This window comes from Pipistrellus kuhlii, unplaced genomic scaffold (genome assembly GCF_014108245.1).
Source record: "Pipistrellus kuhlii isolate mPipKuh1 unplaced genomic scaffold, mPipKuh1.p scaffold_m20_p_8, whole genome shotgun sequence".
Lineage (NCBI taxonomy): Eukaryota > Metazoa > Chordata > Mammalia > Chiroptera > Vespertilionidae > Pipistrellus > Pipistrellus kuhlii.
Window position 1 is genome coordinate 20,333,053 of NW_023425584.1, and position 22,473 is coordinate 20,355,525.

Consider the following 22,473-nt stretch of genomic DNA (forward strand, 5'->3'; position numbering starts at 1 on the left):
CTCAGAAGGGTTATTGATAACAGCTCATCTGTCCTCATAGACAGCCTACTGTATATAAATAGTTTTGATAGCGAGGGATTTCCCTGGTGGCAGATCACACACCTCAGAATCCTCCCAAAGTTCTCAATCTGTTTTCAAGCCCCTATGCCAAACTTCTCATGCATCTTACTCCAGTCTACATAGCTCTGATTTTTACTTTGACTTCACCCTGTTCATTCTTCCCCATTTATTAATCTCCTCAATTCCAGCTCTCCAGGATCCAATTCCTTTTGAATTTCTAAGTACTTTCAATTTCCACTTCTCTCTGAGCCTCTGCTCTCCAATTCTCTCCTTCATAGACCCTTAAGCAAAGTTTGGAAAACTGACCTATTATTTAGCTGCTTTAGAATTCCCTGGAGAACACAAAATGCAAGTTCCTCCATTTCACCTTGTGCTTTCATGGGACAAGGCCACGGATATGCTTTCTAACAAGATTTCAGGTGATTCTGATATTCAATATAATAAAATCCTAATATGCAAATCAATCAACCTGCGGAATGACAAGTGGAATGGCCAGTCCCTGTGACATGCACTGACCACTATGGTGAGGAACTGCCCCCTGGTGGTCAGTGCACTCCCACAGGGGTAGTGATGCACAGCCAGAAGCCAGGCTCATGGCTGGCAAGCACAGTGCAGCAGTGGTGGAGGGAGCCTCTCCCACCTCTGCTGCAGGCAGTCAGTCAGGAGCAAGGGGTCCCAGACTACGAGAGCCCCCAACTGTGAGAAGGATGTCCCCTGTTGAGGATATCCATCACTCAAGGGTTCCAGGACTGCAAGAGGGTACAAGCTGTGCTGAGAGACCTTCCCACCCCACCCCTCTAATGCACAAATTTCATGGATTGGGCCTCTAGTACAATAGACAGCTCTTGGTTAAATATTCTGAGCTATGTGGCTGGTTGTTAAATAGCCTTTAAATTTTTATTCATATTTTGTGTAAATATGACTATTTGCATTGTTTTTTCCTAGAAAAATTGCTTCTAACTTTTGTTAGCTTCTGAAAGTAATAACTCATCGTGAATTACTTCTGTAGTGAAGTAATCTGGGTATTTTGTAATCTCTTTCTGCTTAAGAAAATATATTACTATGTAGACAGGAAGGAGTCTACAGACAATCCTCATGCAAGAATGTTGAAACTTATAGATGTGTCCTTTTTGTTGTTATTATTTCTATTGTGGCTGCTTTTGCAACTATCGTGTCCCCATGATTATCTATGTAAACAAGAATAAAACTGACAAACAATAAGAGTAACACCCATTATGTACAAAGTACACATTAAAACCCAGTTGATTTCTTATTGTTATGAATCACAACAATAGCAATGCAAGGGGTTGGAACAATAATAGTTCTTTTTATTCCTCTCTTGGGGAATTATCTAGATATAAAATAGCATTTTTTTTCCTCTGTTAACCCTGAAAGTTGATTATCTGAAATACTAAAGGATTGCAGCCAGCTTTAAGTGCAGAAACAATACCTTATCTCCTATTACCTTTTTTTTTCATTATATTCTGAGTAAATAATGTCTTTTTGTTCCTGGAACTTAAAACCATTTCAGACCCACTGTCCTTGCTTTCACTTCTGCTTTTCTCATGGCTAGTTCTTCGTCCTGAAGCTCATCTAAAAGTCATCTCCTCAGAAAATTATTGATAACCACTCTTGTTCACACTGTCTTCTTTCATTTCCTGGTTTTTCTCTATCACTTTGCCTTGTCATAGTGTCATTTAACATATATTACCTTCTCAAATATTTTTAATATAAAATATCAAATATTTTTAATGTGAAAGGAGGGATCAGGTCTATCTAGCTCATTGTGATAGCACAGACTTTGCCCTTTGTCTAAGAAGATCATAAGTATAAAGGGGGATGGAGAATGGGGGAGACCATTCAGAAGTATTTCTAAGCACTTAATACATAAAAGTAAAGGCAGTAATTGTGAAGGAAAAATCTAGACTATAAGCCCCTTCTCCTCAAATAATTTGCAGTTGTTAATTTGAGATGATATGAGCAAATACAATGATAATTAACATGCTAAATAATATAAATGTCAGCCAAATATTGCAGGTAATTTCTAGAAAAATTAGCTTTTACTAAAGCCAGCATGCTTAGGGGAGTGTTTATGGTGAAGGTGAGAAATCTGGGTCTTAAAGGACTGAATGAGATTTGATTAGAGAGAATGGCAGGAATGGTAAAACTTCATAAAATGAAAACAATGCTTTATTTACTCCAATATCTCTGATGCCTAAGTAGTATATAAGGCACATAATAAATTCTAGATATATGCTTTTAGGACAGTGAATAGACCAGCTCACTCTCTTCATCTGTTTCCTATGCTGCCCTCTGAATTACATTAGTTTAGAGATATGCAAACTGGGCTGTGGTCATTTTTGAGAAGCCTTCGATTCTTGTGAATTTACCCTCAACCCCTGGATTTCCATGATACATTTTTCCTGGTTCTTTCCCTACCTCTAGTCATTCTTCTCTTTATTTAATTTTTCTTTATGCATCTGCCCCTTAAATACCATTGCCCATCAACACTCCAAATGTAACCTGTCTGATGTCACATCACAGATTCCACATTGAGAATATTACTTATAATCTATATAGCTCCAAATTCAGAGATATATTGCACTCTTTTTCCTAAGCTAGAGGCTGAAATGACTAATTGTTTGCTACAAAACCCCATCTAGATTTTTCATCATCACCTCAAATTCAACTGATCTAAATGCAAGACCACTGTCTTAGTTACATAGTTGTTTCCACTCCCATATTCTGCATCTCTGTAAGTCACATCCCATCTCACCCAAAATCCAGAAACCTCAGAGTCTTCTGGGATCCTTCCTGCTCATCACCAATTTCATCCCATTCTGAAAATTCTACCCATAACTTTTTCCCCATGCAATTCCTTTTCTTTTAACTCTGAATTGTTGGCCCAGCTAAGTCTTTCATCATCTCTTTCTTGCAATCTTTCAGTTAGATTTGCAATTTGTTTCCCTGTTTCTGTCCACACTCACTTCAATATTTCCTCTGTCTACTATGAGAATAATAGAACAAAATCACATATTTGGTTCTATCATTGCTGTGCTTAAATCCCTTTCATGAATTTCCTTTGCCTACAAAATCATTCAGCTGACATTAAAGGTCCTTCCATGATGCTAATATATCCTTCAATTTTCTCTTTCACTATTGAAGTCAAGCCCTAATGCCCTAATGACAAATGATTTCTATTTCAGGGCAGGTCATCTATATATATAAAAGCCTAAGTGACCATTATGATGGAATAACTGGAACAACCTGTTGCTATGACATGCACTGACAACCAGATGGCAGATGTTCAATGCAAGAGCTGCCTCAGCCCACAGGCTACTATCACCAATGGGGCCTGCCAGCCAACCTCCACTCCCTTTCCATCGCTGGCAGGTCCCAATTGCCTAATCAGGCCTGGCCCTGGGCTGGGAGTGGGAATTAGGGTGGGTAGTGCTGTATGTGGGCGGTGAGAAAAGAAGGTGGAGATAAGGCAGGGAACTACACAGTGGCAGCTTGCAGATGGTGAGGGAAGGAAGAGGGGGGAAGGCAGGGAGGTGAGGAGATGGAGAACTGCATGGTGGCAGCATGCAGGCAGCAAGGGAGGGTGGTGGGGAGGTGGAGAGGCAGGGAACCTGATTGGCCCTGATCTTTGACCAGGCCTAGTACCCCACCCATGTATGAATCTCATGCACAAGGCTTCTAGTCTATATAAATAAAAGCCTAAGCGACTATGACACACAATGACCACCACAGGGAAGATGCTCAATGCAGGAGCTGCTGAGCTGTAGTGACTTGGCAGCTGCGGTTCTTGGGTGATGCACATGGAACCAGAGAGGAGGGAGCCAATTCTGGGGTGCATCTCCCAAGAACCTCCCTGTCACAATCTGGGGCCCCTCAGGGGTCAGGGAGCCAGTTTCAGCCCAATCCCTAAAGGCCAGGCTGAGGGACCACACCCATGCACAAATCCATGCACCAGATCTCTAGTATCTGCCAATATCTTTGCATAGGCTTGTCTCTCTGACAGCAATGTGGCCCCAACCCCAAGTCCATTCTCTTCACCTAACAAGTCTAATCATTTTCTCAAGCCCAATTCAAAGACAAGCTTTCTAGAGACACCACAGACATCTAAAATGTAAAAACTCAGGTATTCATCCTCTGGGATTTCCTAATGCTTTGTAGAATCCTTCTTGATAGAATTCTTTCTCACTCCCCACCCCCAACCCTTTTGTTTTAAATTACTTGTATCTCAATGCATGGTTTCTCCACTAGACTGTAACCTCCTCACAGGTCACATTTAAGTCATCCTTCAGCTTCTCAGAAGCTATCCCATACCCGAACCTTGTGACTACAGTGATTCTGACATTAATTAATGATTCTGGATATATGAGCTTTACACTTGGCTTTGTAGTTCACCAGTGGTGTTTAATTTTGGACAGAATGTTTAATTTCTAGGATCTTCAGAGGTTTTTTTACTATCTAAAAAGATAAAAATCATTCATTTTTCCATTCAATAAATATTTTTTAATTGATATTATGCCAGGCATTGTTATAGGTGCTAGAGATATAGTACTGAGCAAACATATAAAAGTGTATATATATATATATATATATATATATATATATATATATATATACACCTAATTAATAGATTTGTTTGTATATTTATAGAGATAATTATGCATAAGTGGCTTTTCAACTATGAACTATTATGGAAATCTGACATAGAAAAATCTGAGGAAAAGTGTGGTTAAAACATTATAAGATACTCTAGTGATCCTTCAAGCATTTCTATTTAGTCTAATTTTTAATTATTTTTCCCCTCAATATTTTATTTTCAAGAGGATTTTTGGAACTTACTGATATTTGAGAATATTCATCAATGTAATCTCCCGGGTGATTTTAACTTACAATTTACAACTTAAATAGTAATATAATGAAACAGAAAAAAAGGGTATGATTTTATTTCATGAATTTGGACATCAATGCCTATCTTTAAACTGAAAAAGTGTATAGATTTTGTCTTTTCTTTGTTCTTGCTGGAGTTTTTAGATTAATTTTAAAGAGATATTTTTTATCTTAAAAAACATGACAATATAGGGATTAAGGGAGGAGGCACAATTGTGGGGTGAAACAAGTAAGCACTAGGAGTTAGGAGACCCAGTTCCTGTCATACTTTGCTAGGAACTTGTTTTGTGCACATCCAGCCTATGAACTGGGGGGATTATATGCACTAAAATCTAAGGGCCCATGTAATCATGCTATTAGTCACCCATAAGAAGAATAATTTCCTGAACCTAGTTCCAGGAAGGAGAACTAGTAATCTCTGGAATCCCACCCAGTCAGATTTATGTGCAAACAATATAGTTTGAGGAATCAGAAATATTTGCTGTCTTATTATCCAGTTGTCTCCTGAAATGAATAGTAAAATACAAAAAAAAAAATACAAAAAAAACCAAAAACTCACATGCATATAGTGCTGGAAAAATAATTAATTTAGCATTTAGTATGAACTGAGGGCTTACTCTATTTCAGGCATTAAGGTGCTATTTATGTGCTATCTAAACTAATGCTAAGGTCCCTATTTAAAATAAGTATTGTTAGCCTTAAATTTTATAAATGAGAAAAACAAGGCTCAGAGATATTCATGGATGGAGCCAAGTTATAAGGGAGGAAGAAAGAATTCGACTCAAGCAGCCTGATTGCAGAGTCTTTGCCCTCTCACTAAGCCCTAGTGCTACTACAGCTAGGAGAAAGCAGAGGAAACAGTGACTGAGCTATTTCACCTGAGACATCCCTCAAGGTACCCACAGAAGGAAATCACTACACCTATGGTTAGTTGAGTTACCTTATTTGCATCTCCAGAAAGCATGGCCTTTCCCAACTGCCATTCTGTATCTGATCCATAGGCAAATCGCCTCTTCCCTACTGGCTCCATTTCACAACTTGGGTGTGATTAGTGTAAGCTCAGAAAGCCACTGTCATGTTACCCCTGGTCTTGGTCCACCCTTTTCCATAAGCTTTGAAGGTTGGAAATCAGGCTTGGACATTGGAATCAAGACACACTCCCTTCTGACACTCCTGACTCTCACCCCTAAGCTCCTAAAAACACTCATGTTTGCATTTTCCCATTCCCATCTTCTCAAGGAATAGCCTACCTTTTGTTGCAGGTGTCCTAACCCTTTGCCCTCACTCAGACTGCTGTCACATACCTCCACGCATTAGTACCCACTAGCCAAATCCTCAGAGTGCTCTTCTAGAGATTCAATGCATGAAGCAGTCCAATAGACAGACAGCATGGAGTGTCAGGATGAGCAAAAGGCATAGAGGAGAACCAAATCCACTCTAACTTGGCTGTGCCAAGAGGAACTACTTCTCCTCCTTGAGCCTCCCTTTCCTTCTTATTAATATTAAAAATGTGAGAGACATAACTGTCCCGGATCTTAATGTAGGGATTTCTTTCTTAGCAGTATCGAGGAAGCTTTGACTAGATTCATGAGACAATGGGCCATAATGGGCAAGGAGAAATGGCTCAGTCTAGGGACATAGAAAAATTGGAATCTGAGAGAAGGAAGCCTCTAAAGCAGAGATTAAATTTTGGACGGATTCATTATGTGTACCTCTGTAAACCCAGTGACTACATTTAATCAGTAGTTTTAAAAGTTTCATTTGTATGATAATTGCCTCATCATATCAAAAGTTATGTATTAAAGTGCCTTGATCATGCCATGGGGAAAGTAAATTTAGTAGGTAATTCACATGCAACTGATGACCAAAACTGAAATTGGGCATGACATCACTCAAAAGGCCCTCTATAAAATCTTCTGGGAAAAGAATTTTCAAATTTTGAGGGAAAAACAAATTGCCTTTCATAAGGATTGTCTCCTTTCTGATTATAGTATTTATGTAACTTAACCTTTCTCTTGTTTTCCTCTCTACCTGGAAGCTCAAAGTGAAACTGATGACTCGATGTACACCTATGTTTTAACATATGAGAATTTGCATTTTTCTCTGTTGCTCATTCTTGCCTATCTTGCATTTTTTGTTGTTGTTGTTGCCTATTTCCTCAAATATACAATATATTACTAGAGGCCCTATGCATGAAAATTCATGCACTAGAGAGGGCCCTCAGGGGAAGGCAACACCACATCACACCTTTGCTGCTGCCACTGCTGGCAGCGCAAGCCTTGGCACTCCCTGGTTACCTGCACCTCAGGCCAGTCCTGGGCAGCTAGGGGGCCCAGGGAACTGGAGAACTCTAGAGGCAGGCTCGTGAAGCCACTGGGCCTGCCTGGGGGTGGGCCCCACTTTGCTGAGTGCCTGCTGCCCCAGCTAGGCTGAGAAGACTGGGCGCTGCCATCTTGTGGCTAGGGGCACTGCCATCTTTAAGGGTGTGACAATTAGCATATTCCCTCCTTATTGGCTGTGGGCACTGCCATATTTGAGGGCAGGGCAGTCAATTAGCATATTCCCTCCTTATTAGATAGGATAATTTCACTATAAATCATTTCACATTCCAAAGTTCAGAGACATAAACATCTAAAAGATGAAAAGATCTTTGTATTATTCTTAAATCCTAAACTCTCTCTAGCTGGTAAGTTTTCCTCTCTCTGGCTTGTGTTTCTAAGGACACAAGCTCCATGGCTCCAGAATAATCCAAGAGCAGCAAGTCCTGTTCTTCCAGTTCTTCTGCTCCACAAGTCCTGGAGGCTCAAAGCACCTCCTAGCACCTCCTAGCACAGTCTCAGGATCCAGGCCCTGGCTTCCACCAAATGCAGCTCATTTTGAACACCCTGACTGCATTTTTGCTTCTAGAAGTCAGGATAAATGTGTCCTCTTTGGGGTCACATTCTAGTTCATTGAGAACATTCTTATTGACAGTACTAATTTTCCCCAAGCATTTTGAAAGTTTCAATGCTGCAAAAAATATTAACTAATATGAGAATTATTATTAGCAAGAATAACCAAAGAATGGTCCAAAATAAGGAAACTAAAGCCCAGATAAAGAAACAAGTCCAAAGTCACAGAATCAGTAAATGATAAAAATATTTTAATCTGACTCCAAAGAATACTTAACCCCTCAAAATGCGTGAAATTTCAGAGATAAAAGTTTCATATATCCTTTCTGGAAAGTCTTTAAAATTATCTGAGCTCACTCTCTTGAAATGAAAAACTGACTTATTAAAAAAAGAAGAGAAAAAAAAAAGAATGAGGTTATTGCTGTTCCACAGAGGCTTTATTATTATCATAGAGAAGTAGAGTGTCTGGATAGAGGTCTTTGAAAAGTCTTAGTGCAACCCTGTCACTGCTTCTACCATCTCATGATACATGTAACTTAACCTGTTTCTTGTTTTCCTCTCTATCTGTAAGCTCAAAGTGAAACTGACACAGAGATGGCTCCTCGGTGGCCACTGCTATGGTTCTTGCCAATTAGAGGATAAGACCATTGCAAAACCTGACCCAGCTGAGTCAGAAAGATTCTCCCAGAATTATTCAATCTGCACAGTAAGACCAGACTGAATTCAAAGAGCATGGTGACAATTATGGCTGGGCTCTAGTGTAGAATAAAAGATCTACATGCTTCTGCTACTGAATTTTCAAGAGCTATCCTCCTGAGTTCTGTCCTCCCCGCACTTTGAATGTGAAAGCAACTCCTGTGTATGTCCAATAAATCTTTTGTTTGACTGTCTTCCTCTTTTTACACAGCCACAATAGGTTTTTATGCAACACAAAGTCCCTTTAATAATATAAATGACTAAACAAAGAGTGAACACCTACTAAATAATGGAAAATGCATAATACTTCTACAACAAATTCAGACAACCCACACACTGCATTATACAGAGACTGTGCCAATCCACCCTGCAGCTTTCTTGAGATATAACTGACATTTAACAGTGTGCAAGTTTAAAGTATAAAAGTGATGATTTGCTATATATTATATATGCTGTATATTGCTAAATATTTACTATAATAGGGTTAGTTAACAAAGCCATTACTCATATAGTTGCCATTACTGTCTGTAATGAGAACTTTTAAGATCTACTCTCTTAGCAACTTTCAAGAACTTAATACAGCATTGTTAATTACAGTCACCATTAGATTACCCAAAATATACCTTATATTGATCTTAGACCTGAAAGTTTTTACCATTTGGCCACTTTCACCTATTTCCTTCCACACACAACCCTCTGTCTCAGGCAACCTACTGTCAACCTATTCTCTGTTTTAACAAGTTCCAATTTATTTGGATTCCACATATAAATGCAATCATACAGTATTTGTCTTTTTCTGTCTGACTTATTTCACTTAGCAAGAATGCCCTCAAAAATTTATCCATATCGTCACAAATGACAGGATTTTCATCTTTGCTAAAGCTGAATAATATGATATATCTCACAATTTTTATCCTTTCACCCACCAATGGACACTTAGGTTATTTTCATGGCTTGGCTATGGTTGCAGTGAACATGGGGGTACAGGAATCTCTTCATGGTAATGATTTTAACTTCCTTTGGCTACATACCCAGAAGTAGCATTGCTGGATCATATAGTAGCTCTATTTTTTTTTTTTTGAGGAGCCTCCATAATGCCTGCAGCAATTTACACTCCTACCAACAGTAGACAAGGGTCCCCTTTTCTCCATAACCTTGCCAGCACTTATGTCTTGTCTTTTGATAACAATAATTCTAACAGGTATAAACTGATAAACATTGTGATTTTTTTATTTGCATTTCCCTGATAAATAGTGATGTTGAGCACATTAGCATATATCTGTTGGCTATTTGTATCAGGCAGGCAGAGGTGGTTAGGGGTGATCAGGCAGGCAGGTAGAGGGGGTAGGGAAAAGTGTCCATTCAGGTCCTCTGCCCATTTTTAAATTAAGTTGTTGTATTATTGAACTGTACAAGTTTCTTACACATTTTGGATACTAACCCCTTATCAGATATATTATTTACAAATATTTTATTCAATTCCATTGATTCCCTTTTATTTTGATTGTTTGAGACTATGCAAATTTCAACTATTACTTCCATGTAAGCAAAATCACTTAAGATTTCTACTCTATTAAGTTCTGACAGACTGCTTTTCCCTAACAAAAATCCCCCAAGCCAAAACCGGTTTGGCTCAGTGCATAGAGCGTCAGCCTGTGGACTGAAGGGTCCTGGGTTCGATTTGGGTCATGGGCATGTACCTTGGTTGTGGGCACATCCCCAGGAGGTGGTGGGTGCAGGAGGGGTCTGATCCATGTTTCTCTCTCATCGATGTTTCTAACTCTCCATTCTCTCCCTTCCTGGCTGTAAAAATCAATAAAATATATATATTTTTAAATCCCCCAAAATTCCTTTTCATATACTGAGTGCCTAAAATTCCCTGGAAAATACATTTACTGTAACTGTAGTAATCATATTACTTAGGTTTAAAAAACATGTCCTATCAGAGTTTTTCTGTCTTTATATTCACCTATTTGCTGTACAATTTGAAATCACTCTTTCATGTTGTTAGTAAAACAACAACAACAACAACAACAACAACAACACACCAATAGAAACAGATGTCAAATCAATACTGGGTTGGATGCACCACTAAGGAGTAACCGTTCGAAATCTCCAGCATAATAGATTTTTAACATTTCAATACATGTTTCACCTTCCTATACTTTGCTAACTTTTCTTCCTATCTTCCAATAAGACCCGTTCTACAGCCTGTTTTTGAAGATTAACAATCACTTGCATTTACAGAGTGTTTTTCTTTTACACTATTATCACACTATCCTAAATAATCTGCAAATGGTTGTCCCTGCTGGAACTGCTCTGACACTCAACACTGGGGAGAGAAAAATGGGGACCAGCAAGGCTGTGGCCCAGGAGAGGGACAAGTCGCCTGCCTCACAGTCTCAAGTCCCAGGGCCAGAGGACAAAATTGCCCACCCACAATCCCCTGTGTCTGTGGTCAGCCCAGATGAAGCTGGCCTGGGTCCCAGGTGCCTGCTGCCAGAAAGAGGGAGTGGGTGCCTGTAACCAGCTGGAGGAGGGAATCCTGGTTACCAGGTACAGGGCCAGGCAGAGGCAGTTAGGGGCAATCAGGCCAGCAGGGGAACAGTTATGGGCAATCAGGCCAGTAGGGGAGCAGATAGGGGTGACCAGTCAGGCAGGCAGAGTTGGATAAGAAGGACCAGGCAGGCAGGCAGGTGAGTGGTTAGGAGCCAGTGGTCCCAGGTTGCACAAGGCAATCGGACACTCCCTGAGTGGTCCCAGATTGGAGAAGGTGCAGGCCAGGCTGAGGAACCTCTCCATGCCAAAATTTTGTACACTGGGCCTCTAGTAATGCCATAATTGAAATATTATACATTGGATAGGCGTTATTTTCTTTATTTAACAGGTGAGGTTCAGGAAAGATAACTAACATGAAGATGCATTAGAGTTCCCTGCTTAGAGGGAATTCTAAGCAGGTTTGTGTAGCCTCCAACACAGCACCATTTTGTGAAGAACACCCTGAAGACACAATCCACAGCATCACTATTCTGTTCCCTATCCCAAAGTTCCTACCATGGCATCAGTCTTAAAGGAAATTTACGTTTTAATGTTACAGAGATGCTAAGTATAAAGAATACTACTAATAAAATATAATTCAAATTAAATCAAGACATTCTACTATATCCCATCTCATTCTGAGAAAAAAGCTGTATTATTCAACTAGGAGCCAAGTGTATGAATTCATACACCTTGAAAGAACTGTGGGTCATGAGGCTGCAGTGGGCACAGAGGTGGTTTTCGGCCCATCCTCCATGCCCTGCCCAGCCTCTCCCACCACAGCCCCTATTCTCATCTGCCCGAGGCTCTGCTCCTGCTGCAGCTGCACTCACATCTGATGGCATCCGTCCTGTTCGCACCCGCTGATGGCATGGAGTGATTGGAGCAGGTGCCAGCAGCAGGTGTGAGTGGGGTCAGCACCAGCAGCAGGGGAAATAGGTGGCTCCAATGCCAGCAGTGGGTGCAAGCAGGGCTGTCACAAGCAGCAGGTGCAAGAGGTGGCTGCCAACTTTGATTGCCCCTCAGGAGCAGGGGGAGGTGGAAAAGCCCTGAGAGGTGATTGGGGCCTGCAGCCACTGCTTGCACCTGCTGACTGAGCTGAGCAATCGGGTGCCGGTAGTGGGTGAGAGCGGCGCTGGCACAAGTGGCAGGTGCAAGCTCCCAGTGGGACTATGGCACGTGGGAGCAAAGGACTTTCAGTAACTACCAGAGGCTTGCCCCAATGACAGTGACTGGTGTACCACCTTAGTCTGGTGCCCCAGCTCACCTGCTTCAACATCACAGCATGTTCCATAACACCCCCCTAGTGTCATAGCAACTGGTTGTTTGATTGTTCTGTTGTTTGGTCTATTTGCATATTAGGGTTATATATATATATTGTGTATGTATATATATATATATATATATATATATATATATATATATATATTGTGTATATATATATATATCATGTGTATATATATATCATATATATATATATATATATATATATATATAGCCTTACAACAGTGGCTAAGATCAATCCTACCTGAGCTACCTGATTCTCATTTCATCTTTTACTGCTCATTCCTTTGTTTTCTCAGCCATATGGAATCCTTGCCTTTCTTTAAGTACTTCAAGTACTTCTATCTTCCAAATAGAGGGAAAGGAGGCCACATTATTTCCTCAGAGCCTTGCATATATACCCTTCCTTCTGCCTAAAATACCTTCCTGAAGATAGCCAGTGTCTTTCTCCATCACTTCTTCAATTCTTTCTCAGTGATGACCTTCTCAGTAAGAATTTTGTTCGCAATTTTAAATAAAATTACACTGTTGTATTATCTGAAATAATTCTTTTACTTAAAATTGTAAACCCTGGACCACCATTTCCTCTTTAGCAGCTGTGTTTTTTTTGTCCTAGCACACTCATCTTTCAACACAGTGTAAAAACTTTAAAAAAATTGTTCTTGGAATTATACTCCCAATCGAATGTAAAGCTCCATGAGGCAAGATTTTGCCTCTTTTGTTCAATATTACTGGTATAATCGTGAGCAATTATAACAGTGTTCAGCAGAGAGCAGCTGATCAGTAAATATTTGTTATATTCTGTATTAAGTAAAGAAATTAAACCATAGAATGTCCACTTGAGAACAAGAAAATAAGGATGCATCTCATGGATCTTGTGTTCAAGTAACTCACAATCTTGACGTTAGTTGAATATGTGATCAATTGATCACATGCAGATGGCTTGGTATATTGAAGCACAGAGATGGTAGCATGGTTAATAGGACAAAAAGCAATTAATGCTCCCTTGTAAAATGTGGGAAAACTTCTCAAGGTAATAATATCTACCTACATCTTGGTAAATGAGAAAGGATTTAGAGACCTGGAAAAGGAGGAGTAAGGACAATTCAATTAGAAGAGACAGTTTAAATCAAAGCTTAACCTGCGGCAATGCTTTTCATTCCAAGATAGCCTGCAAAAGCTACCAAAGATGATAATGGTTATTATTGAGACATGCCCCATGCTTAGTCCTTCTAAATATTGCCTCATTGAATGCTCACAAGAACAAGAATTAAATATTGCTATTCCATATTGAAATAATGCAATTGAAAGCATGGAAGTTTAAGGAAACTGTCCAAGATCACTTAGATTACTAATTTGTGCAAGCCTAAAGCCTGAACGTAAAGGTAAATCTGTGCAAGCTTAAAGCTGCTGTTTTTCACTTCATTGCTTTTGTACAGGGTTCCATTTTGTTATTTTATGGAGAGAAGGGGAACATATTGTCTAATTCAATAAATGACAGAGGATCTAAAAAGTGAAGGTGGTGATGGTGAGGTAACCTAGGAGCTGGTAACCTGAGGAAGCCACTAGCAACTCAGTTGAGAAGACCAAAAAGAGAGGGGTATAACAACAGCCAGAGACTAGAGTCAACTGACAAAAGCTAGAACCAATCTATCCAGCAGGACGTAGCAGCTCAGACACGGTACAGACACTTCCAGAGGCGTCTTCCAAATAGAGAGGGAGAGGCGGCCACATTCTGGCTTTCCCCTTTCCAGCCACCTGTCTCCTGCCTGGGACACCCAAGGGCAGAACAGAGGCCCAGAGTCAACTGACTTTGGATCCTGAGAAAGTCAACCTGCAGGGTTCAGCTTCATGCCCTCTGTCTGCCCTACCCAGAGCAGACTAGAGGAACAATGGGGAATGAATTCAAGGACAAATAGTCCTAAGGCTGGCACTAGATCAAGTCTAAAAGAAGACTATGGCAGACATTTTGGGTAGGGGAAAAAAACCTGACTTTTCATTAAAGCATAAAAGTGTTAACAGCAAAGAGATTTGGCTATCTTTTCAGCATGGATGTGACTGGAGTCCATGTGAATAAAGAGATATTCATGAGACCATGAAGGGCTTTGCATGCCACGCTAAGGGACTTGAAGTCTATTTTACAGGTGCCCATATATAACCAAAATTGTGTCTTGAAAAGAAAATGCTGGCATTGTTATAGATGTTATTATAGGGGGGTGGGGAAGAACAGAATAGAACCCATTCGCCAAAGGCTGATGTAGTAAAGGCCTAACTTGGTGGAACAGTCAGTGAAGCTTTGGAGTGGTCCTATCATAACTACAAACTTAATAGAGATTCATATTCTGCTGGTTTAGACTCCAAACCAATGATGTATGTGAGGCCCTAGACTTGTCAGAAAATACTCTGAAAATGCTTTTCATTGCATGCTTTAAGGTTTCTTTAGGAATATGGGGATAGGAGCATAAGGGGTCTGGAAGCAGTATCAGAGAAAAAAACGATGGAGATGTTTACCTTAGAGATAAGGAATCATGTCTTATTGAAAAGCTGAGTTACCCTTAGAACAACAGGCTCTCTGGAGCCCATGACCCAAGGAAAGGTTATGTAGTTATGGCCCTTCTGAACAGAGGACCCCAGAAAGAAAAATAAGACAAACTGAAATCTACTCAATTGCTTTATTCATTCTTTCCAGGAGTCACTACATTTTAGGATGGAAGGAGTTTCAGCCAGGGTGAAGGAGACCGTCCTCCTCCTTCCATTCTGTCATCACACCAAATTTGAAAGGGCCACCTGAAAAGCAGAAGGACAGTAATAAAAATAAAAGCAGATTACATGTAATTAGCGCATTTCCAAAAATAGTCACTCCTATTTAGCTATGACTTTACTGACAGGAAATCAAAGACTCAAAGTGCTTAAGTCTGATCACAGAGCTGGTAAATGGCAAAGTGACAGCTAGAGAATAAGTCTTGCCCTGGTGAAGAAGTTCAGTTGATTAGTGCATCAGCCTAGTATACTAAGTTCGTGGGTTAGATGTCCAGCCAGGATGTATGTAAGAATCAACCAATGAATGAATCAATAAGTAAAACAACATACTGATATTTCTCTCTTTCTTTTTTCCTTTTCCTTCCTCTATCTCTAAAATCAATATATACATTATTGTTTTTTTCTTTAAACCCACAGGTCTCTGTTATTCACATATTCTTACTGGAAATGTAGACACTGCACCTTTCTCAAGATTACTAAATATGCAAACTTTGTATGACCCATCAGTAAGGGGGAAATACATATTCACAAGTGAGAAAAGGGTGAGGTGGGAGATGCATGAGTATTCAGGTAGCCGAGCCCTGCCTGTGACAAAATACCCCACAAGCTGTAGTTACCAGCAGTTTCTTCACGGCCACAGAGGCCTCTGGGCCCAGCTCATTCACACACTTCCTTAGCCCTTCTACAAGGTGCTCAACAGGAATGCCCAGAGACTGCAGCAGATTCTTTAATGGATTCAGAAGGGAAATGGAAGCCAAAGGCGAATTTTCAGGATCAGGTACGGCATTCTTGACACTACCGAGGAGGAAGGCAGTAGCTGCGGAGCAAAAGGGAAACAGAGTGAAAGAGGAGCATCTGCTCCTGTCTATGACCTCACCACCTTCCATTCTGTCCATCAGCGCCTAAATTTCAGCCATGCTCATCTTGAAAAATTCTGCCTTGGGACCTTTGCACCTGCTGTCCCTGTTCTCTAGAACTCTCTTTTCCAAGATAGCTACATTATTTGGTTTCTCCTCAAAAGTTACATTCTTAAAGAGGTATTAAAAAATGGCACACTTGTCACCCCCCATCTTTATTTTTTCTTACCACTACCTAGAATATTAAATGTTTTTGTTTCTGCCTCCCTCCTCTCACTAGAATGTAGGCTCCATGAGGAAAGGAACTTGGGTTTTACTCACTACTGAACCCGGTGCCTAGCACACCACACTGCACTTTGGCAGGTAGTAAGCACTTAAACCATGCTAGTGATTGACTGAATAAGGATATACTTTGTATGTAAATTGAGATACCATGAGCAAACTCAAATTGGGGAAAGGAATGGATCCAACTACAGCCCAGGAAACTGTTCCCAATCAATTTAAGTCAATGCTATAAAAACAATTGAACAATGACTCTGTCCCAATTGATGCAGCTACATAGATACATAAGATAAGAACACTTCATTCTGAGAGTTCACATAGGCTACTGGACAATATGATCTGTGTACACCACAGTGCTGCATATGATGGGCAATGTTCTATGGAAATTCAAAAGAAGGAACAACTAATTATGATGGTGAGTGTTGCAGGAATCTTCTTAGAGGCTAGAGTTGTGTCTTAAGGAAAATGCCAGAATCAGAAGGTAAAGAAGGGAAGAGAATTTTAAAAAGAACAAAAGTAACAAAGGCACTGAGATATTAAAATGAAAGCACATGCACAGTGTAATGAGTCTTCTGCCCAGAATGGCTGGAGTGCAGGACTCCAGAGGGGTGTGCTGAGGAGGGAATTTTGAGGCTGCAAAATTCAGGTGGTCAGGTTTTTCAAAGCCTTGCATGGCATACTAACGAGTTTGAGGTGTTTTGTTTTTGTTTTTCCTGAGAGTCATGGGAAGCTCTCAAGGCATTTATGAGACAACTTCATTTTGTATCTTCAATTTAAGAAAGGTAACTTTCACTTAGAAAATGAATCAGTAGAAAAATATAGAGAATGGAAAAATATGTATTTTTGCAAAATTCATGCAAATATGTAAACTTACTTGTGCACGAACAGATTCCTAAGAATTCCTATTACATATTCTCCTGCTGGCTAAGACCCTGCCCTTGTTCATTTCCTATGGAATCCTTTTATTTTTTTCATATTTTTTTATTGTTTGAAACATTAGAAGTAGTAGTACATATGTCTCCTTTTCCCCCCCTTGAACTCCCCCTATACCTTCTCTAACCCCCAGCATGTACCTTCACCTGCCCCACCCAGTGTCTTGTATCCATTGGTAGAATCATTTTCATATTCCCATTCAAATCATAAAAATTGAATCTGTTTATCTTCATGTTCTATTATCTATTTTCCCTCCAGAATTCTCTTCCAGTAAATGATATTTATTTCCCTCCACCCATCTTTTAGTGCTCACCTCTGCCAATGGATGTCTGTCCATGAAACTGAACAACAAAAATAATTGAAACTGATGACATTACAAATTTGTCAAAAATTCTATAAGCTGCCACTTAGTTTCTCTTGACTGATCTTTTTACTAAACACTTTGGTATCTCCTCTGTTTGTACTGATATACTCATATATTTCTACAACACTTTCTGTTCTCTGAATGAGCAATGACCATCACTGAATGGGTCAGTTCTCACTGTCCTCCAAGAAGCCAGCCTCTGTACCCCGCCCACACATTGAATGATTTGCCCTCAGATTTTCCAGAACTCTAGCTGAATACCACTGTACTCACTTCTACAGAAGTCTTATCCCCCTTGCCACACTATAGGCACCAGGGGAACAATATTTATGCCTTATTCATTTCTGAATCTCCCAATGCTTATCCAGTGCCCAACAGATTGTAGCCATTCAATAGATAGCCACAATAGGAGCATCTGAACAGATTAGTGTAACTGTCTCAGGAGAATCAAGCTTGCAACCTGACTGATCAGTGATGATAGCAAGTATGACTCCATATAGTGTCAAAAGCATAAAAGGAGAAAACTGCAAAATCAGGTTTTGACTAAATATTGAGGAAGATAGGAACTATGGTGATCAAGCTCAACAATGAAATCTCTGTTGACCTTCAATGGGAACTGGCTAACTTCTTGGGTAGCATGAACTAGGGGGTTTGGGCTAGGGTTTAGATTGTGTGAAGTAGAGTACATCTGAAAACCCTTCCAACCTTACCATTCTATGATTCTAAAATTCGCTCCACCACATCCCTTAGCCATGGCTTACTAGTTGTATCCTATGAACAGAAAAGTAGAGAAATGTCATAAGTTCCAGGCTACTTACCAGAGTAACTGCAAATGCCAATGGTCACCAGCAGGAACACAATGGTCAGCTTCATGGCAAGTTATCTGTGATATCTGCCTGGAGTTAAACAGTAGATCACCCAAGCCAGGGGTCTCAAGTGCTTCAGCAAGTTTAACAGTGGCATATTTATACACCTCTCGAGGACCTGGATTTCAGTCATGCCCACTTGACTTGCTGCAGCAATGAAGAGCATGAAGGTCATATTTGTCACTTAAACAAATGGGTTTTTCCGCTTTCCCTCATGTTCCAATGAGAAACAAAGCCCTAATTTAAAGCAATCTCAAGGACCTCTTGCACAAGCCCTTGCAAAACAAAGCAGATGCCAGGGCGAGGCAAAGAGCTCTAAGAATCTTTCTTCTGAAAGAATATTGAAAAAGAAGGGGAGGTGTTGCATTGACATGAGAAGGAGTGAAAGTTCTGTTGAATTCCTCCACCTTTCTACTTTCAGGAAGATATGATATGGCACAGTCCCCTTAAGGTGCAAGGCTAGGGTTGGGACCTAACTTGAGGATGTCATATTGTGATGAGGATTTAGTGAAATTATGTAGACAAAGGATGCAAATGAACCAAACCAAGATTAACACTTAATAAGTCTCTCCTATTATTAACTCCTATAAGTTAGTGAGCTGCCATGGTTTTCATGCAATACAAAGTCCCTTTAAAAATATAAATGATTAAGGAAAGAGTGAACACCTACTAAATAATGGAAAATGCATATTACTTTCTACAACAAATTCAGATAATCCACACACTGCATTTTACAGAGACTGTGCCAATCTACCCTGCAGCTTTCTTGAAATATAACTGACATATAACAGTGTGCAAGTTTAAAGTATAAAAGTGATATTTGCTATATGTATGCTGTATATTGCTAAATATTTACTATAGTATGGTTAGTTATCAAAGCCATTATACTCATGTAGTTGCCATTACTGTCTCTGATGAGAATTTTTAAGATCTAATCTCTTAGCAACTTTCAAGTATGTAATACAGCATTGTTAATTACAGTCACCATTAGATTACCCAAAATATAGTACCTTATATTGATCTTAGACCTGAAAGTTTTTACCATTTGGCCACTTTCACCTATTTCCGTCCACACACAACCCTCTGTCTCAGGCAACCTACTGTCAACCTATTCTCTGTTTTAACAAGTTCCAATTTATTTAGATTCCACATATAAATGCAATCATACAGTATTTGTCTTTTTCTGTCTGACTTATTTCACTTAGCAAGAATGCCCTCAAAAATTTATCCATATCGTCACAAATGACAGGATTTTCATCTATGCTAAAGCTGAATAATATGATATATCTCACAATTTTTTATCCTTTCACCCACCAATGGACACTTAGGTTGTTTTCATGGTTTGGCTATGGTTTCAGTGAACATGGGGGTACAGGAATCTCTTCATGGTAATGATTTTAATTTCCTTTGGCTACATAACCAGAAGTAGCATTGCTGGATCATATAGTAGCTCCATTTTTTTTGAGGAGCCTCCATAATGCCTGCAGCAATTTACACTCCTACCAACAGTAGACAAGGGTCCCCTTTTCTCCATAACCTTGCCAGCACTTATGTCTTGTCTTCTGATAACAATAATTCTAACAGGTGTAAGCTGACAAACATTGTGATTTTTTATTTGCATTTCTCTGATAAATAGTGATGTTAAGCACATTAGCATATATCTGTTGGCTATTTGTTTCAGGCAAGTAGAGGTGGTTAGGGGTGATCAGGCAGGCAGGCAGAGGGGGTAGGGAAAAATGTCCATTCAGGTCCTCTGCCCATTTTTAAATTAAGTTGTTCTATTATTAAACTGTATGAGTTCCTTACACATTTTGGATACTAACCCCTTATCAGATATATTATTTATAAATATTTTATTCAATTCCATTGATTCCCTTTTTATTTTGATTATTTTAGGCTATACTAATTTCAACTATTACTTCCACGTAAGCAAAATCACTTAAGATTTCTACTCTATTAAGTTCTGACAGACTGCTTTTCCCTAACAAAAATCCCCCAAGCCAAAACCGGTTTGGCTCAGTGCATAGAGAGTCAGCCTGTGGACTGAAGGGTCCTGGGTTCGATTTGGGTCATGGGCATGTACCTTGGTTGTGGGCACATCCCCAGGAGGTGGTGGGTGCAGGAGGGGTCTGATCCATGTTTCTCTCTCATCGATGTTTCTAACTCTCCATCCTCTCCCTTCCTGGCTGTAAAAATCAATAATATATATATATTTTTAAATCCCCCAAAATTCCTTTTCATATACTGAGTGCCTAAAATTCCCTGGAAAATACATTTACTGTAACTGTAGTAATCATATTACTTAGGTTTAAAAAACATGTCCTATCAGAGTTTCTCTGTCTTTATATTCACCTATTTGTTGTACAATTTGAAATCACTCTTCCATGTTGGTAGTAAAAAACAACAACAACAACACACCAATAGAAACAGATGCCAAATCAATACTGGGTTCGATGCACCACTAAAGAGTAACCGTTCGAGATCTCCAGCATAATAGATATTTAACATTTCAATACATGTTTCACCTTCCTATCCTTTGTACCATTTCTTCCTATCTTCCAATAAGACCCTCTCTACATCCTGCTTTTGAAGATTAACAATCACTTGCATTTACAGATTGTTTTTCTTTTACACTATTATCACACTCTCCTAAATAATCTGCAAATGGTTGTCCCTGCTGGAACTGCTCTGACACTCAACACTGGGGAGAGATAAATGGGGACCCGCCAGGCTGTCGTCCAGGAGAGGGACAAGTCGCCTACCCCACAGTCTCAAGTCCCAGCACCAGAGGACAAAATTGCCCACCCACAATCCCCTATGGCTATTGTCAGCACAGATGAAGCTGGACTGGGTCCCGGGTGCCTGCTTCTAGAAAGAGGGAGAAAAGCCCATTTCACAGGTGCCAGTAACCAGCTGGAGGAGGGAATTCTGGTTACCAGGTAAAGGGCCAGGCAGAGGCAATTAGGGGGAATCAGGGCACTGCTTGCACCTGCTGACTGAGCTGAGCGATCGGGTGCCGGTAGTGGGTGAGTGCGGCGCTGGCACAAGTGGTAGGTACAAGCTCCCAGTGGGACTATGGCATGTGAGAGCAAAGGACTTTCAGTAACTACCAGAGGCTTGCCCCAATGACAGTTACTGGTGTACCACCTTAGTCTGGTGCCCCAGCTCACCTGCTTCACCATCACAGCATGTTCCATAAAACCCCCCTAGTGTCATAGCAACTGGTTGTTCTTTTGCCTCATTGAATGCTCACAAGTACAAGAATTAAATATTGCTATTCCATTTTGAAATAATGAAATTGAAAGCCTGGAAGTTTAAGGAACCTGTCCAAGATCACTTAGATTACTAATTTGAACATAAATCTGTGCAAGCCTAAAGCTGCTGTTTTTCACTTCACTGCTTTTTCAGTTTGCATAGGGTTCCACTTTGTTATTTTATGGAGAGAAGGGGAACTTATTGTCTAATTCAATACATGACAGAAGACCTAAAAAGTGAAGTTGGTGATGGTGAGGTAACCTAGGAGCTGGTAACCTGAGGAAGCCACTAGAAACTCAGCTGAGAAGACCAAAAAGAGAGGGGTATAACAACAGCCAGAGACTAGAGTCAACTGACAAAAGCTAGAACCAATCTATCCAGCAGGACCTAGAAGCTCAGACATGGTACAGACACTTCCAGAGGCGTCTTCCAAATAGAGAGGGAAAGGCGGCCACATTCTGACTTTCCCTTTTCCAGCCACCTATCTCCTGCCTAGGACACCAAAGGGCAGAACAGAGGCCCAGAGTCAACTGACTTTGGAACCTGAGAAAGTCATCTTGTAGGGTTCAGCTTCATGCCCTCTGTCTGCCCTACCCAGAGCAAACTAGAAGAACTATGGGGAATGAATTCAAGGACAAATAGTCCTAAGGCTGGCACTAGATCAAGTCTAAAGGAAGACTATGGCAGACATTTTTGGTAGGGGGGAAAAACCTGACTTTTCATTAAAGCATAAAAGTGTTAACAGCAAAGAGATTTGGCTATCTTTTCAGCATGGATGTGAC

At 40.1% G+C, this 22,473-nt stretch overlaps 1 protein-coding gene across 1 annotated transcript; it reads right to left on the reverse strand.

Annotated features, from left to right (window-relative positions):
* Positions 1-15,031: 15,031 nt before the first annotated feature.
* Positions 15,032-18,505, reverse strand: LOC118711366 (secretoglobin family 3A member 2-like). Its single transcript, XM_036424386.1, has 3 exons — positions 18,389-18,505; positions 15,752-15,951; positions 15,032-15,161 (listed from the first exon to the last, which is right to left on the reverse strand). Exons 1-3 carry the CDS (start codon positions 18,441-18,443, stop codon positions 15,138-15,140), a joined length of 279 nt encoding a protein of 92 aa, XP_036280279.1. The 5' UTR covers positions 18,444-18,505; the 3' UTR covers positions 15,032-15,137.
* Positions 18,506-22,473: the final 3,968 nt, after the last annotated feature.